This window comes from Drosophila subobscura, chromosome O (assembly GCF_008121235.1).
Source record: "Drosophila subobscura isolate 14011-0131.10 chromosome O, UCBerk_Dsub_1.0, whole genome shotgun sequence".
NCBI classification, from domain to species: Eukaryota; Metazoa; Arthropoda; class Insecta; order Diptera; family Drosophilidae; genus Drosophila; species Drosophila subobscura.
Genome location: NC_048533.1, coordinates 21,272,388 through 21,288,561, shown reverse-complemented (window position 1 = coordinate 21,288,561; position 16,174 = coordinate 21,272,388). Strand labels below are relative to the sequence as shown.

General features: G+C 47.7%; 6 protein-coding genes across 10 annotated transcripts in view; 5 read left to right on the top strand and 1 right to left on the bottom strand.

Annotated features, from left to right (window-relative positions):
* LOC117898301 (DNA polymerase theta) overlaps positions 1 to 12,016 on the top strand; it is a 30,686-nt gene extending 18,670 nt beyond the window's left edge. Inside the window, exon 6 of the mRNA XM_034807573.1 lies at positions 11,903 to 12,016. Coding sequence (XP_034663464.1) covers positions 11,903 to 11,994 — 92 coding nt within the window. The 3' untranslated portion in view covers positions 11,995 to 12,016. The remainder of the gene's footprint in view (positions 1 to 11,902) is intronic.
* Positions 56 to 2,235, bottom strand: LOC117898309 (actin-related protein 1). Its single transcript, XM_034807584.1, has 5 exons — positions 2,188 to 2,235; positions 1,327 to 1,391; positions 1,088 to 1,262; positions 331 to 1,029; positions 56 to 270 (listed from the first exon to the last, which is right to left on the bottom strand). The coding sequence occupies exons 1-5, from the start codon at positions 2,233 to 2,235 to the stop codon at positions 127 to 129; spliced, it is 1,131 nt and encodes a 376-aa protein (XP_034663475.1). The 3' UTR covers positions 56 to 126.
* On the top strand, positions 1,396 to 2,013 carry LOC117898311. The gene has a single exon (XM_034807595.1). It carries the CDS (start codon positions 1,496 to 1,498, stop codon positions 1,886 to 1,888), a length of 393 nt encoding a protein of 130 aa, XP_034663486.1. The 5' UTR covers positions 1,396 to 1,495; the 3' UTR covers positions 1,889 to 2,013.
* LOC117898306 (suppressor of fused homolog) lies at positions 2,589 to 4,229 on the top strand. The gene has a single exon (XM_034807582.1). It carries the CDS (start codon positions 2,624 to 2,626, stop codon positions 4,058 to 4,060), a length of 1,437 nt encoding a protein of 478 aa, XP_034663473.1. The 5' UTR covers positions 2,589 to 2,623; the 3' UTR covers positions 4,061 to 4,229.
* On the top strand, positions 4,751 to 11,733 carry LOC117898303 (monocarboxylate transporter 10). 4 transcript variants are annotated; one of them, XM_034807577.1, is made up of 6 exons: positions 4,785 to 5,011; positions 5,982 to 6,375; positions 9,655 to 10,019; positions 10,079 to 10,861; positions 10,899 to 11,007; positions 11,647 to 11,733. In XM_034807577.1, the coding sequence occupies exons 2-6, from the start codon at positions 6,021 to 6,023 to the stop codon at positions 11,682 to 11,684; spliced, it is 1,650 nt and encodes a 549-aa protein (XP_034663468.1). In that variant the 5' UTR covers positions 4,785 to 5,011; positions 5,982 to 6,020; the 3' UTR covers positions 11,685 to 11,733. The 4 variants fall into 4 exon arrangements, with proteins under 4 accessions (XP_034663467.1, XP_034663466.1, XP_034663468.1 ...); XM_034807578.1 differs by having other exon boundaries at positions 4,789 to 5,011; positions 10,079 to 10,853; positions 10,909 to 11,007; XM_034807576.1 differs by lacking the exon at positions 11,647 to 11,733 and having other exon boundaries at positions 4,751 to 5,011; positions 10,079 to 10,853; positions 10,909 to 11,610.
* Positions 12,017 to 12,381: 365 nt separating the features above from the next.
* LOC117898305 (dynein regulatory complex subunit 4) lies at positions 12,382 to 14,836 on the top strand. Of its 2 annotated transcripts, none has more exons than XM_034807580.1 (5): positions 12,382 to 12,628; positions 13,114 to 13,156; positions 13,289 to 13,453; positions 13,518 to 13,821; positions 13,875 to 14,836. In XM_034807580.1, exons 1-5 carry the CDS (start codon positions 12,626 to 12,628, stop codon positions 14,797 to 14,799), a joined length of 1,440 nt encoding a protein of 479 aa, XP_034663471.1. In that variant the 5' UTR covers positions 12,382 to 12,625; the 3' UTR covers positions 14,800 to 14,836. The 2 variants fall into 2 exon arrangements, with proteins under 2 accessions (XP_034663471.1, XP_034663472.1); XM_034807581.1 differs by having other exon boundaries at positions 12,383 to 12,628; positions 13,518 to 13,825; positions 13,875 to 14,745.
* The last annotated feature ends 1,338 nt before the right edge of the window (positions 14,837 to 16,174 follow it).

Sequence of the window (16,174 nt, the reverse complement as noted above, 5' to 3'; positions counted from 1 at the left end):
GGTTTGCTTCGAATCTCTGGGGGGAGTACGGGGTACGAGTTACGTTTACTTGATGTTAGCTGACGCATGGGTTTGATATAGATTTTAATAAGCCTTTCACACACAGCGTTTAAGTCAATAAACACACTAAAAAGTCTTTCTATGCACGGCCCGATGGCCCTCTTCCTCGTATTCCCGCTTCGATATCCACATTTTCTTGAAGGTATCCAGCGATGCCAGAATCGAGCCGCCCATCCATGTGGAGTACAGTCGCTCTTGTGGGGCGGCAATCTACGGAAAGGAAAGGTGTGTCAGTATCAGTCAATTTGGGTGTACATTTTGCTTAGTTACCCTAATTTTCAGATCCTTGGCTGAATGCTTTCTCAGCTCGGACAGAAGCCGATCGCCGAATCCCTTGAATAGAGTTGAACCACCCGAGAGCACAATGTTCTGGTAGAGCATTTTCCTGAGATCCATATCCGACTTTTCAATGGAGTACATCAGAACGTCGTGTATGCCCTCGCACTCTTCGCCCAGCAGGTCCGGACGGAAGAGCACCTCTGGCGCGCGGAAGCGTGCCGGTCCGATCTCAAAGGTCTTGCCGTCGGGCAGTTTGTAGGCAAACTTTTCCGTCTCGACAGTTTCCTCCTTCTGCGGATTGGTGGCCAAGTAGCAGACCTTCTCCTTGATCGAACGCACAATCTCAAACTCGGCGGTCGATCGGAAGTTGAAGCCCTCCCGGCGGATGAGTGTCTTCAGGTACCGCGTCACATCGCGACCGGCAATGTCCACTCGCATAATACTGTGAGGCATGGCGAATCCCTCATAGATAGGAACCGCATGCGTCACACCGTCACCAGAGTCCAGCACCACGCCGGTAACCCGTCCAGTGGCGTACAGACTGAGGACCGCCTGCATTGACACAAACAGCGCAGGTGCATTGATGCTCTCAAAGAAGAACTCGGCAGTCTTTTCACGATTGCGGCGTGGATTCAGTGGAGCCTCTGTGAGCAGTACCGGATGGTCTTCCGTGAAGGTGGCTAGTTGTTCCTAAACGTGAATGGATTAGCTTGGTGTGCACCAGCGACAGACTCTAATGGTTGCTTACTTTGCTATAAATGTAACTCCATATTCGCTCCATATCGTTCCAGTCCGTCACAATGCCGTGCTCCATGGGATACCGAATGCTCAGCAGACCGCGGTGCTCCTCCGCCTTGGGACCAACAAATACGTCGCCCTCCAGGGCACCAGCCATTACCCGAATATGCTTTGGCCTGCCAATGCTACAGAAGACATACACAATCAATGAGGTTTTCGCTTTACTATTGCTCAGACTTTTGTACTTACTAATTGGGAAACCTGCATTTTGGAATGTGCTCACCAGCAAAGCCGGCTTTGATAACACCGGAGCCCTGGAAACATAAATATGCTTATTAAATTTAGTCACTTCTGAGGTCAAACGTTTACAGTCATCTACAAATTTCAAGTTTTTTCTTTATTTTTTTACGAAATCGCCATGTCTTTGCGAGTGCCCGAAGTGGACATGTGGAATGTGTCGCAAAGTTGCCAGAAAACACGCGAATCGCTTTTTGGACTCGTTATCAAAACACCCAAGCTGTCTTTTGTTAACTATCAGGATCTATATAGGGTGGACACGTTCTACTTGGAGTGTCAGAAGTACAGAGACCAGTACCGGGATCCCTATGACAAATTGCTACGACCAAAGGGCTTCACGTGTGAGGGAAGACGCGCTGTCAAGACTGATTTGTTGGACATGCCAATCTCCTGGCATCAGGAGAGTAAGCCACTGTTGTATCCCATTGAATATGGCACAAAAATGTCTTTGGGCAAGGGTTACCAAATGGTGGGACGCAACAGCAAATACAACGCCACGTCCTTCGTGCGATGAAGCAGCCGACACATACACACAAACTACTGTGTGAAAACACGCAGGCAATTGGTGGAGTCAAAGGATAACGACGAAGATGTAATCAAAATTGTAACTGTTTGAATATAGCCAAATTAAGTGTTTGCCCAAATATGCATGTTCCTGCATTAGTCATGGTTGCCACCACCTGAATACGGCTTGAAAAAGCTTACTGACAAAGGGACGGGCAGTAGGTGATGTCACTGTTCGTTGGTAAATCGCAGGGAAACTTGAAGTACGGCACAGTAGGTTCTACGATCTATGTGCTACTTTCTACTTACGTTATCTATGACGACGGGCTGGTTTACTACGACATCATAAGGCTCCATTTTGTGCGTTTATAAAAATTTGCAAATTTTCTAATAAATAGTTAGTCGCAGATATTTGTGGTCGAACGATAGGTGGGCTATCGTTATCGAACAGACGTATCTAGCGGGGTAGCAGATATTTGTAAGAGTATTTGTCACGGCTTCATATCACTAGAATATATTGTCATCGAGATAACTAAGTGCCCACAAATTAGAGAATTTATGAGAATAAGACATTAATTAATTGAAAGCTTATAAAAACAAGTATATGCCATGTCAACAGCCAAAACTAATATATATTGTTACTCGATGTGACTGTTAGATATTTGACACTCCCCGTGACCCATTCGCTGTAACGATACTTTTCTCCCATCTCTGGTATTATTGTTGTTTTCATATTTTTAATGAAATGTCTGCGTCAAATTTGGATAAAAAACCGGATGTTAAGCCGCCTCCTGGCCTGAAGGCCATCATAGATCACCTCTTCCAGGTGTATCCCGACCAGCCGAACCCCCTGCAGGTGACCACGCTGCTGAAGTACTGGCTGGGAGGCCAGGATCCGCTGGACTACATCAGTATGTACAACAACAAAGGAGATGCCGACAAGAATGTCCCTCCGCACTGGCACTACATCAGCTTTGGCCTCAGCGACCTGCACGGCGACGAGCGTGTCCATCTGCGGGAGGAGGAGTCGCATCGGTCTGGCATGGGATTCGAGCTGACGTTCCGGTTGGCAAAGACCGATGCTGAGCTGCAGCAGGAACAAGATTTCCCGGAGAAGCCCCTTCGGCCACCCACATGGCCAGCCAATCTGCTGCAGGCCATTGGCCGATACTGTTTCCAGACAGGCAACGGCTTGTGCTTCGGCGACAACATTCCCTGGCGCAAGAGCCTGGATGGCAGCGAGAACTCCATGCTGCAAAGTCTGCTGGTCGCACAGGATCCTCAGCTGGGCTGCATCGAGACGCCGTTTGGCACAGTTGACTTTTGCCAGATTGTTGGCGTATTTGAGCATGAGCTGGAGCAAGCTTCGCGCTGGAATGGGCGCGGAGTCTTGAACTTCCTGCGCGAGGATATCCAGACTGGCGGCGAGTGGCTGGTCACCAACATGGAGCGAACGATGAGTGTGTTCGAGCTGTTCCCCGAGACGCTGATCAATCTGCAGGACGACCTCGAGAAGCAGGGCTCCGACTTGGCGGGCGTTAATGCAGATTTCACTTTTAAGGAAATGAAGCCGACCGTAGCCATCAAGCAGGAAGTCGATTTCCAATCCCTTAGCGAACGTTGTGCCTCCGAGGAGAACAATCGCCCGCTGACGGAGTCTCAAATGAAGCGGGAGGAACCGAGCTTTCCCCAATCGATGTCCCTCAGCAGCAACTCCCTGCACAAGTCCTGCCCCCTTGACTTTCAGCCGCAGGCACCGGACTGCATTTCGCTGGATGGCATCGAAATAACCTTGGCCCCAACTGTGGCCAAGTACTTGCTGCTGGCCATCAAGGATCGCATACGGCACGGACGGCACTTCACCTTCAAGGCGCAGCATTTGGCCCTGACTCTGGTGGCGGAGACGGTGACCGGAGCCGCTGTCAACGTCCAAGAGCCATACGGCGTCCTGGGCTATTGGATTCAGGTGCTTATACCAAATGATCTCGTGCCGCGCATGATGGAGGACTTCCGCAATGCAAATCTGGACGAGAACACCGAGCTGACCCAACGCCTGCAGTTTGACTGGCCCGACAAAAACCTGAGGCTGATACTGGACCAGCCAGAGGCCACGCTGCCCATAACCACAGCCACAGCTTCAGTCACCGCCATGTCCCTGGACGCCGTGCCGCCGAGCATGTGAAACCGTCGAGCTATGAGTAGTTAGTATTATTATCATAAATTAATTGAAACGAATCTTAATCTTCTTCCACTAACACTTAAGTTTTATATTTGTACATTTTGTGTCCAATACAAGCGGCCTTTGCTCCCAGCCGGGTGTCCAGTCAAAATATATTCAAATATTCGCACCCAAAGCCACTGTTGGACGGGCTGCTGCGTCGGCGCCGGCGCCAGGAGGCAGCAGAACAGAACAGAACAATTCGCCGGATGAGTCAGTTGGGGTCAACTTGTTGAGCGCCTGTGAAGTGGCATCGGACGCCGGGTTTTCTCTTTGACGGCAGCGGATATGCTCACTTTAGAGTTGCCGAAGTCAACGTCACCTACCCAATTGATGGCACTGCGCAGTGGCCTCTGTGGTCCACCCAAGATGCTTCAGTTTCTAATTCCCAGAATTGATCAATTAGAGGCCGTTTTCGATTTCGTTGCGTCCGAAATTGAATAGACACCGGTCCCGGTCGATCATGTGATTTGTCTTTTGTCTGGCAGTGGAGATGGCTTCGGAGCCAGCCCAAAACTATACAACCGACACCCAGAACTGTTGTGAGCTGGGAACTGGACAACTGCTGTAGCTTTTAGCGCCTCGTTTGTTTTTGTGCCCATCTTCGTCGCTGCGTTGCCTAGGTGAAATTTTGTTTACCCCAGAGAACGGCGAAGTGTCGGCACATTTATTTGCAACTAGCTCGTGGAAAATAATTCAATTTTTTCTTCATTCCGCTGCCGACAACGCAAGCGGTCGGTTGTGTGTTCGCTCGATTGGTCTCGCCTCCGTCTCCGTCGCTGTCTTTGTCTCTGTCTCTGTCTCGACACGACACCACTTCGGCCAGTGGCTGGCGATTTGAGTGCGCGATTCCCTTAGTGTCTTTGCCGGAATCTTCAAGCGGATCCTACAATAGGAACAAATCCGGGCTTACATGTACGTAGTGACGCCTTCGCAGCGCTTTTTCGTCCTGTCGCTCGCCTTGCCTGCCAGTTGCATAATGGCAAAAGTGACGTGACCTTCGTTTTCGGTTGTGACCTCCCCCCTTTAGCCGGCCTGCCGCCGGTGCGTCGCATATTCAAGCAGACACACGTGCACGATAGTACGATTTTCTTTGATAGTCGACGAGCGCACAACTGTGGTTTTTTTTTATTCTGTCGAGCAGTTCACATTACATTGAATTTTCGCTTTTCGGCGGAATTTTCTTCGTTTTGTTTTGGCCCCAACGTGGGAGACGTTCGAATGTAAAGCGAACCCGCCGTGCACTATGCAAGGGCATGCATATATGCATATTTACATACTATATACATTTATGTATGTACATGTGTATATTTATATCTTTTGGAATGCGACAAATTCAGTAATTCTGTTATCGCATGTAATGCAATCTAAAATTGTATGCACGACGTCCAGATATTAGGCGGGAGCGTGCAAAAAGACATTGTAGAATGAAGATTCTGTACACTCGATAAAGAAAACACTTAATAAGTAGCATAATTAATTATAAATACAATTAATAATACAATTAATTAATAATACAATCTTTCATTCAACAGCTTCTTCCAAGCTGATCCAAAATGCTCCCTTTGATAGCTTTCCATTTCCTTTCTCTGCCTATCTTTAGCTCATTCTCCCTACTCTCTTTGTCTGTCTCGTTTCCATATAGTAGTTGGTTTCTGGACCTGTTGTAATTCCATGTGCGGCAGTGGCAAACACAGATAATGGTGTCCAAATATTTGGTTAGCCAATTTCCTCAGTCTGTCATAATATTCCCTGTAAATGGGGGCGGCTCCGGGAGCGATAGCATTTCGGCATATGTCTGTCAACAGCATATTTGGGTGCAATGCAATGACTGATTAAGATGCACCCAACATACACTTATCCACACACTTGAACATATTTGCAGTCAGTACTCACAGAAAGCAGGAAGAGACCAGCAGCAGCCATGGCAGAGAACGAGCCGCTGAATGAGACAGAGAAGCAGGTGAATGGTCGCATCCTGCCCAGCAATGGACACATATCGCCGGCTGTTAGCAATGGCCAGGTGCACCACGCCAATGGCAAGAGCCAGGCGAATGGCAACGGCACTACGAACGGCACACACATCGAGGCGCCCTGCTGTCGAGACATACACGGCAAGGAGCCACCGGATGGCGGTGCACGGGCCTGGCTCGTCATGGTTAGCGCCTTCCTGTGCAACGGCATCATCTTCGGTTTCATCAACACCTACGGAGTGCTGCACTCGCTCTTAAGCGATCGACTGACAGCGTTGGGCGACCCGGAGGCCTCCAGTAAAGCGGGTGAGTCTCAGTCTCTGTGTGGGGGTTGGACCTAGCAATGTGCGGACGTAATCCCTTCACTCAACGAACAGATGGGCCAGCGGCAAATTAATTCTGAATTTATGACAAATTTCTGGCGTTGATTGTAATTATGCAGAAGGAGAGGAGGAGTCGCAAATGAGATTAGATGGGAACTGGACAGTTGTTTTTCAAGCCACTATCTGCTGTACATGCTGTATGAACATTATACGTATTTATGTATATAATGTGCAATATAATTTCTATGGCTTTGATAGCACCCTGAGGGGGTCTTAGCTTTTGATTCGTATTATTCAAGAAACCAAAAAATTGATTTACGTACATTTTGCTTCGTCACAAGGCAAATTTTGATTTGATTTGTGAATAATCTTGTGTTGGAATTTTTGGAGCAGCTGCTCGGGCCTTAGACATTCTGTTGGATGGGGAAATATAGGATTATATTTATAGGTATATTTGGTAGGGAATTCATTTGTGGTGTCAATTTTTAAACGGGTAAAAGAATTGTCTTCCAATGTTCTTATGGGTTTGCAGATTTCTGGCACGTTTTCCGATCTGTTAATTCATTTATCACTTCCAAATTTAACGGACATTTCGATTGCTGCTGCGTAAACTTTACCCCCAAAGCACAAACCCTCTTCAAACGCACATCGTGGCGGCTGTTATTGTTGCTTTTGTTGCTGTTTTTTGCTGGGTTCAATAAAACATTGTAGTACGTAGTAGGAATGACGATATAGGAATCCAACGTGCCGACATCAAGTGAATTAAATTGCTAAAAGTTGATTGGATCACAAAGCATTATTCAACACCCGGCGCAGCCCCGGCCCAGGCCCAGGCCCAGGGCGATGTCAAGTGTGTTGGAGTCGGCTAGAGTTGAGTTGCCGCGAGCTGAAGGCAGACAGCAGGGAAAAGCAGCTGGGCCTAGGCCTAGGGCCTAAAGCGGCAATGCGCATGTTTGGATTGGCGGAATGTCGAGCAGAGTTCAAATCGGTTATGAGTGTTTGTCAAGGTTTAGCGGGCGGCCTGCATTACGCATACGCAGCGTGGAGCGCATTGGGGGCACGGACGTTGCCGGACGCCGCTTTTGAAGAGGCGTAGCGCCAGATGCCCGCTGACCGCTGCCCGCTACCCGGTTCTGGGCAGAAGACAAAAGCCGCAAACAAAGACGCCAAACGGCATGCAGCCAAGAGTGGCAAAACAGAGTGCACCCGCCACTGACCCAGTTACTTGGTCGACTGGCGCTGCCAGTGCTGCTACCCATCGAAGCCCAGCAAGTGCCACTGCTTGACAGCGATCCTCCGGCATAGGGCCGGAGCTACAGCAGAAGCAGCGGCTGACTGGCTTTAGTTCCGCAATATGATTAAAACTTGACGTAATCCGAACCTGAGCTCAGCTCTCCGCTGCTCTGCTAGGAGGTGTTGTGTGTGCCATATTTTTGCGACTTTTGTCGCTTTTCAGTCTCGGTCCACTACGTGCAGTCCCTCAGTTTCAATTTGTCAATTATACACTTCTATGGGCACATTGCAAACACACTTAATGTCGGGTGCGGCTCAATAAACTGTATCAGAATTGTCTTCCCAAAGGTCAGGATCAATTAGATATAAATCTATGGCCAGAGCCAATGCAATTCTGCTGCATATTGCGTCAGATTGGGTTGCTAGCTGTTGAAGATGAGGCATCCTAAAAATACTCGAATGTATTTTGGGCTAGTCCTCCCCCTCAGACAATTGCTAGACGCCGGCGACCGGCTGAGATCTCATGTAATCTGTCTTCCGCCTCGGTTGCTTTTTTTTTAGATTTTTTGGCTGCTGCTCAAGAAAGCATTCGTTGGGCTATTATCTAATAATTCTCTACACAGCTTGCTCTCTTTCGCCCACTCTCTGCCACTTTCGCTGGCTCTCAGGCACAATGCCATTGACTAGCTGGCAGCGAGGAGAGAGGAGCTCAGGGTGGCATGCAACAGAACAGCGGCAGCCATCGCCATAGCCACAGCCATCGGTCTGTGGCATTGACATTGACAGTTGCCTTTGTCGAGATACGAGTAGCTGCTGCTTGACTGCGAGAGTGGCAGATTGTACGCAGATACAGTGAATACACGGTTGGAGGAACTTTTGAGAGATTAAAATGGGTTTACTAAGGGAAAACTGTGATGATTGGTTTATCTTTAAAAGTACACTGAAACCTCTGATATATTTCCTCTCTTAATATTTCCTTTTCAACGAGTCTGCACTGTAAGCCGAGTGCCTGGCGTTGCTTTTCTCTCTAGTATTGCTGCCATATCGAATGCTCAATAAATATTTATAAATCCTCTTAAAGTAGGTGAAATTCAATTATAGAATCTGCTCTTAAGACACTGCAATTTTTGGGTATACTTTGGGTACATCTGCACTATGTAGAGAATTTGTATTTGATGTGCCAAACAATTGACACCGCAACTTAATGATTATTTTATATTCCAAGTCGACCGGAACTACAGATAAGCTTTACGCTCAGTACTACGCATGTGGCAAGTGGATTTTCAGTAATTTTTAAATGAACTCAAAACTTGAGCTGGCGATACGAAATTTCCTTGAACTTCAACATGAAGTTATTTACATTTTAGTGTACCTTCAAGTACCTCTTATTAGTTGTACCCCAGTCATGCCAAGCTAATTTGTGCAGTGAGTTTTATGCATTGCCCATCGTGGTGGACTTTGGGACAGCCGCCACTCGTTCGGCTGCTGATGACAATTGCTCATCAGCGTAGTGTGTGGCTTCAGTCAGTTGTGATGGATTATCTCAGCATTAGATCGGCTGCGGATGAAGTGAACAAAGAATTAACCTGATTCTGTCAATCGAATATCAATTTGAGCGGCCAAAGTGGAGCAAACGAAAGTGTTTACCCGATGCCCACAATTTGCTACTCGTCGATGTCTCACCCACTTGTGCGCGCAGAGTTCAGCGGAAAATTATTAAAGAGCGGGCACAAAATTTAAATCTAAGCCCGCAATTGCCACCAACTATGGCCCGATCGAGTTACCGGCAATCATCCACCTGGAAGTGGCAAGCAAATGCCTGGAATTGTAGCCGACTGCCAGACATGTCTTGGCCCGACTCGTTTCACAATTAACCGCACTTGCGTGAGATTCGATTTGTCAAACGAAAGTGGGATCGGGGTCTCAGCCAAAGCGACAGTTGGTCAACAGATCAGTTGGAAATACTCCAGAAATATTAGAGAAATTATTAGCTAGCAAATCCCTTAATCACTTCGCTTCCTTCTTACAGCACTCGTTGGCTCCCTGGCCATTGGCACCACATTCCTCTTCTCAACAGTCGCCGGCTGTCTGACGGACAAGATCGGCCTGCGGCTGACCACCTTCGCGGGCGGAGTTCTCTCGGCGGGTGGCCTGCTGCTGTCCTCGTTCTTCACGGAGAACATCAGCGCCCTGTACTTCAGCTATGGGATCATGTTTGGTCTTGGCGCGGCCCTGGCCTACACGCCCACTCTTGCCATTCTGGGGCACTACTTCAAGCGGTACCTGGGCAAGGTGAGCGGCTTCGTGACAGCGGGCTCCAGCGTCTTTACTGTGATACTGCCGCCCTGCCTGGACAGTATGCTGGGTGGCTATGGCCTGGAGGCAACACTGAGGGTGAGTCAATCCGATCAGAGTTTTCTCTGAGTGAATTTTGAGCTTTAAACTCTCCACAGATTATGAGTCTCATGTCGGCCTTCATCATTGTGTGTTCCTTCGTGTACAAGCCGCTGCATCCGCCGCCGGATCCGCCCAAAAAGAAGCCCGGACGATCGCGCATCAATCTCTTCCTGCGCTCCATTGTCAATGTGGAGATCTGGAAGCGCAAGCGCTTCGTTATTTGGGCTCTGTGCGTACCCCTAGCCCTGTTTGGGTACTTTGTGCCCTACGTCCACATGATGCAGTTCGTGAAGATAACGTTCCCCGGCGAGGATCTCAATCTGCCAGTCATGTGCATTGGCATAACGTCGGGCATTGGGCGCCTGATATTCGGCATCATTGCGGACATGCCCGGCGTGAATCGGATGTATCTGCAGCAGCTGTCGCTGGTGTCCATTGGCTTGGTCACGCTGCTGCTGCCACTGACCAACTCGTATGTGGTTCTCGTCTCCTTCACCCTGGTCATGGGCCTCTTCGATGGCTGCTTCATCTCGCTGCTGGGTCCCATTGCCTACGAGATATGCGGACCCTCGGGTGCCACACAGGCGATTGGCTTTCTGCTGGGACTGAGCTCCATTCCGCTCACCGTGGGACCACCAGTGGCTGGCATGATATTCGACAGCACGGGCTCGTACACGGTTCCTTTTGTATTGGCAGGACTGCCACCGTTGGTGGGCTCCTCGCTGCTGTTCCTCATCAGGTGCGTGAAGGATGACAACAATGCAGCAGCAGCTGCCAGTCCGCTGCGCGTTGCGGCACTGCCCAACGGCGACATTGAGATTGCCAGCAATGGTGAGCATCAATCATTTGCAGGAGTATAAATATATTTAGCCCACCCTTTCGCCAGGCAACAAATCAAGCGCTCCTCTCATGGGTGCGACCACAAACGGAGTTAATGGCGCATCAGCGACGATCCACTGCAATGGACATGTGGAAAATGGAACTGGTTTGTACTCTGCTTCACTTTGCCCACCCAGCGACGACTTCGGTCAGCGCCGGCCTAGTATAACTGCTCGATCTGTCTCGGCCTCGGCTTGCGCTCATTCCCGTAGCTCAATTCATACTAACACTCCTCTGCCCAGCTGCTCGCACACAGCCCTGCTTGGTCCTGGGTCCAGCATGTCCATGTCCATGCCATTGCGGGATGGGACCGATATCAAAAAGCGTCGCTATAACTATTCCGTCTACTAACATCATGCCATTCCCCGCCATTTCATGCATTTCGACTGGTTGTAGATAGTCTCTCACTCGCTTTTGCTTACTCTGCACTGTTCCTTAGGGTTACTAGGTTTTTTTTTTTGCATTCGAATAGCATGACTAAGACTAAGACACGCCACATTAGCACTTCCATTCCCAACCCCCATCCCCACTACCATCCGCACCTTTAGTTGAGTTTTTATTTGCTTTTCAATGCTTTCCTAGATCTTAAGCCTCATCGACCCAGAGCTGCTGTAAATAAATGCTATACGTAAATAACCTTTAGCCAACTCTCTTTGATTACGAACTGTAGAGAAGCCATCGCATGGAGCTTGCACTGCATTTTCACTTTCCACTCACTGACTGACAATTCCTGTGAATCTTTCAGAGAAACTCAACGTTGCCGTCGGATCATCGGCGTCCTAGAGCGCGTCGCTGTCGTCCACTAACTCAAAATTCCACAAAACTCTTTCGAAAAACCAAGAAAAACTTTTGAAAAGTTCTGCCATTTTACAGCTGCAGTCGCGCCTCATTGGAGACAGTGCCTCAGCCAGCGCAAAAACAATGATGGTGTTCATTTTGTAAACTATGTTCTATACTATGTACACCCTTACACACACACATCATATCGGTGGAGAGACTTGTGTACTATATGTACATACATATGTACAGATTCTCGTATCCTTCATACGTGCATACAATATTTAGACTAAGGCAATTCGCAAAATCCAAATAAAACTAATCTTTTAATTTTTAAATAAATGATACACATAAAGTTTTGTCTGTAATATCTTGGTGGGACTCTTAAAGGGGGACTCATCGACAGGAAGGAGGAATTTTCCTCTTAGTTCCCTCCACAACTGAGTTGGATTTTAAAATTCAGTTACTTTCTGGCTAGTACAAATTTGCTACATGTAGATTTAATCTACATGATTTCTGCAGCGCATGTAAACGCAGCAGTGTGGCATCACCATACATGTTTCATTAACTGTTCACAGATGGCGGCACTGTGATGTGTATTGTTCATGTACATAGCATACCATAAACAACGCTCAACAACAAAACTCAAACAGCCAAGCAAAAACTGTAAAAAATTCAAAAAAGATTCGTTCTGAAAGCCGACTACAAGTAATTCATAATTAACTAGCTCTCAACTATTGCACATGGTTCTTTCTGGTTGCCTGGCAGCATACCACACGGACACCAAGCCACACACACCTTCCTGGGCAACCGCTTTATCGATACGTTTCCTTTATTTTGGGTAGCATTGGCAAACAGTTTCGGCGGACAGCGAAACAAAACAGAGCAGGCCCAGTCGGCACAGCTGAAGACACGGCTCAAGCAGGACAAACAGAAGAAACAGCAAAATGGTGAGTTCCATCTGGCAGCTAAATGCTGTTAAGAAATCAGTGCAATGCAAATAGAAGCAACAGCAGCAAGGCAAGCAGTGGATTGGTAGCTGCCCCACGGAAGGGCAGGCAAAGCCCTTGAGCATATAGCACCTTCTCCCGCACCTCAAAGGAAACTTCAACGGCATTTGTATTTAGCCAAATGTGGAGTAGAATAAGGCCAAAATATTAGAAAGTCCCAAAGCCGACGTCGAGCTCAGCTACCGGTTGGCTCATAATGATGCTCAGCTGTGCTGAAAGCAAGCAGTCTGCAGCTGCATTGGACAAGCAGTTCAGCAGCAGATTGACTGCTCGTGGCAAGCAGTTCAGCAAGCATAAGAACCTTCGTAGTTGGTTATTTCTGTTAATTATTACCTTTTCTGCGTTTCTTGCTGAAATTTTTACCTTATATATTGCTTCAATTATTTCACATTAATTTTCAATGTAATTTCTTTTCTTTTTAACAGCCACCAAAGGGGAAAAAGGGGAAGAAGGGCAAGAAGATGCCGGGTGAGTAATTAAATAATTATGTTATTAGTCACACAACATCGCATTATCAACGCTTTATTGATCGACATCCAAGGGAGCACTTGTAATATAAGCTTTCAGCAACTAACTTTCATTCCTTTGGGTAAACCACAGTGCTCATCGATGGCGTGGACACTTCGGCGATGACGCGCGACCAGCTGGAGGCATTCGCCGTGCGCCTCAAAGCGGAGATGGATCGCGAGCGGGAGGAGCGAAACTACTTCCAGCTGGAGAGGGACAAGATTCGCACCTTCTGGGAGATAACACGCCAGCAGCTGGGTGAGTTCGATTATCCATAGATACATTCAGTCAGAAAGCCATAAATTCCATAATCCGTGACCAGATGAGACGCGCTATGAGCTGCAGCAAAAGGACAAGGATATCGAGGCCACGCAGGACCTGTCGGACATCGACAAGAAGCATGTGATGCAGCAGATGAAGCATTTGCAGTTCGAGAATCACAACAAGCTGGGCGAGGTGCGGGCGGAGGCGATGACGCAGCTGAAGCTGGCCCAGGAGCACCACGTCCTGCAGGAGACCGAGCTGCAGAAGGATAAGCGCCAGCTGCGTCGCATCCTGCGCGAACGCATGGAGGTTGGCGAGATGCAGCTGCGCCAGATGGAGACTCACTTCAACGAGAAGCTGCTGTGGGTACGCTTCTTGATCCAGCAATCCTTACTCTCTCTCACTTGAATTGCAGGGACCAGCGACTAACCTTCGAGCGGGAGCGCAAGGACAACGAGATGCTGCACGAGGAGAAGATGATGGAGCAAAAGTCCAAGCTGGATCTGTTCTACAGCACCCAGATGTTCGAGGTGGAGGAGCGCAAGAATCAGCAGATCAGGAACCTGCAGGACCATCACGACGGCGCCTTCAACGACATGAAGAACTACTACAACGACATCACACTCAACAATCTGGCCCTCATTGGCAGCATGAAGGAGCAGCTGGAGCAGCTGCGCAAACAGACCGAACGCAGCGACCGCATCGCCGCGGACACGGCGCTGGAGAACAAGCGCCTCCGAGAGCCACTCGAGCAGGCCAACATCCAGTTGACCGAGTACCGCCGCAAGCTGGAGTTCTACGATCGGGACAAGCAGCAGCTGAGTCGCCTCAAGAGCCGCAACACGAAGCTGGAGAAGAAGGTGAAGGGCCTGACCTGGGAGGCGGAGACCCTGATCCTGCGCAACGATGCGCTCGTCGCCGAGCGGGAGACACTCAAGGAGCGCTTCAACGACGTCATTGTGGAGCTCCAGCAGAAGACGGGCCTGAAGAATGTCCTCCTGGAGCGCAAGATTGCGGCCCTGTTGCGCGAAGACGAGAAGCGCAGCATCATCCTGCACGAGACCATTGCCACGTGTGCGCCCAACTTAGCCGACAAACTAACCAGCCTGGACGAGCGGGTGGGCAATATCGTGGACGAGAAGAACAAAACGATTATTGATCTGCGCTACGAGGTGGCCAAGGCCCGCAAGGCCCACGACGATCTCCTCGAGACATACGAGTGTAAACTCAAGCAGTTCGGTGTGCCATCCGACAACCTGGGCTTCACACCACTCCGGGATCGAGACGATAAACAGCTCTACATATGCGGCCCAGCGGGCATCGTTACGAAAAACAAATAGATGGAGCAGCAGACACGACCCAAGTCCCAATTAAATTCCCTGTTTGAGCCTATATTAGTGTATAAGAAGTATGTAAGTAATAATGTATGTATGTATATGTATGTTTATGCTTATAAAATCCGTATAAACCGTATAAATTGTTCTGGGCAATATCCATTTTTGTTGATCCCTTGTAATCCCTTGTACATATGTACATACTTTGTGGGGTCGGAAACGTTTCCGACAAATACAATATATGTGCCTACTCGAAGAGTATCGGGTATAAAAATGTACGAACTTATTTTTGCGAATTTATTTTCTTTTATTTCTATAAATATTTTCTTTAATGAAATAATAATTTATTTTCATTTATATTTAGTTGTTCTCATTAGTTAGTTGTTCAAAGTCCCCTTAACAAAGCAAAAGAGCTTTCATGGTGTGACATTTGTACCAAAAACTAAGGTGTCGACAACTGGTAAGTACGTCACAAAAATTCCAGTGGCGCCAGGTAAATTGTACTTACACGGCGTTTTCAATCCTCCTTAAATGATGGATTTCACAGTGTTGCCGCTTTAGCTATTTACCCACAGATCAAGAGTTTTTCAATAAATTGTAAAATTGCGGGTAATTTTAGATTTTTTCAAAAATCTACCATTTTTATGCTTTATTCTGTTCTATTTGAAAAGCAAAAGACGGTGGTCGAACTATAATACAAGATATTTTGAGGGTATCTCTGCTACTTAGACTACACCGATACAGCTAGAAGGAGTTATCCTACTTTTAAAACTCGGTTACTTTCTAGCTAGTACAATTTAGCTACATGGTTGCACACAGAGATGTCCTCGACATGATTTCTACATCGCACATAAACGCAACAGTGTGGCAGCACCGCAAATGGTCTATTTACTGTTCACAGATGGCGGCACTGCAGCATCCATTATTCAAATAAGAAACGCGTAGAAAACGTAGGAATTCCTGGCTCCGAAATCCTTAACGAAGGTTGCCAAATATAATATAAATTCAACGAAGGCCCGGAATGTTGGATCAAAATCCTATCGATAATTAGTCGATCCATGCCACCAGGTGCACATGTGCCAAAGTGAGGAATTTAATTATCGAATGGTTTCAAAATCCACCCATCCATCCATTTCTAACTGCAGATATTCGTTTACTATTGACAGATACAATTACAAGAAACGTAAGTACATACGAATACAAATTGTTTAATATCATACATAATTAATTGCATTAAATATACGCATAAGTTAAGGGTAGATCCGTTCCGTGCTGCCACACACGTGATATAAGAGACAAAATCACAAGCAATTTTCCCTTGAAATTTAATACTTCAATTAGGAAAAATCATGCGAAATCATGTTTGTGTTTTCATATCTGT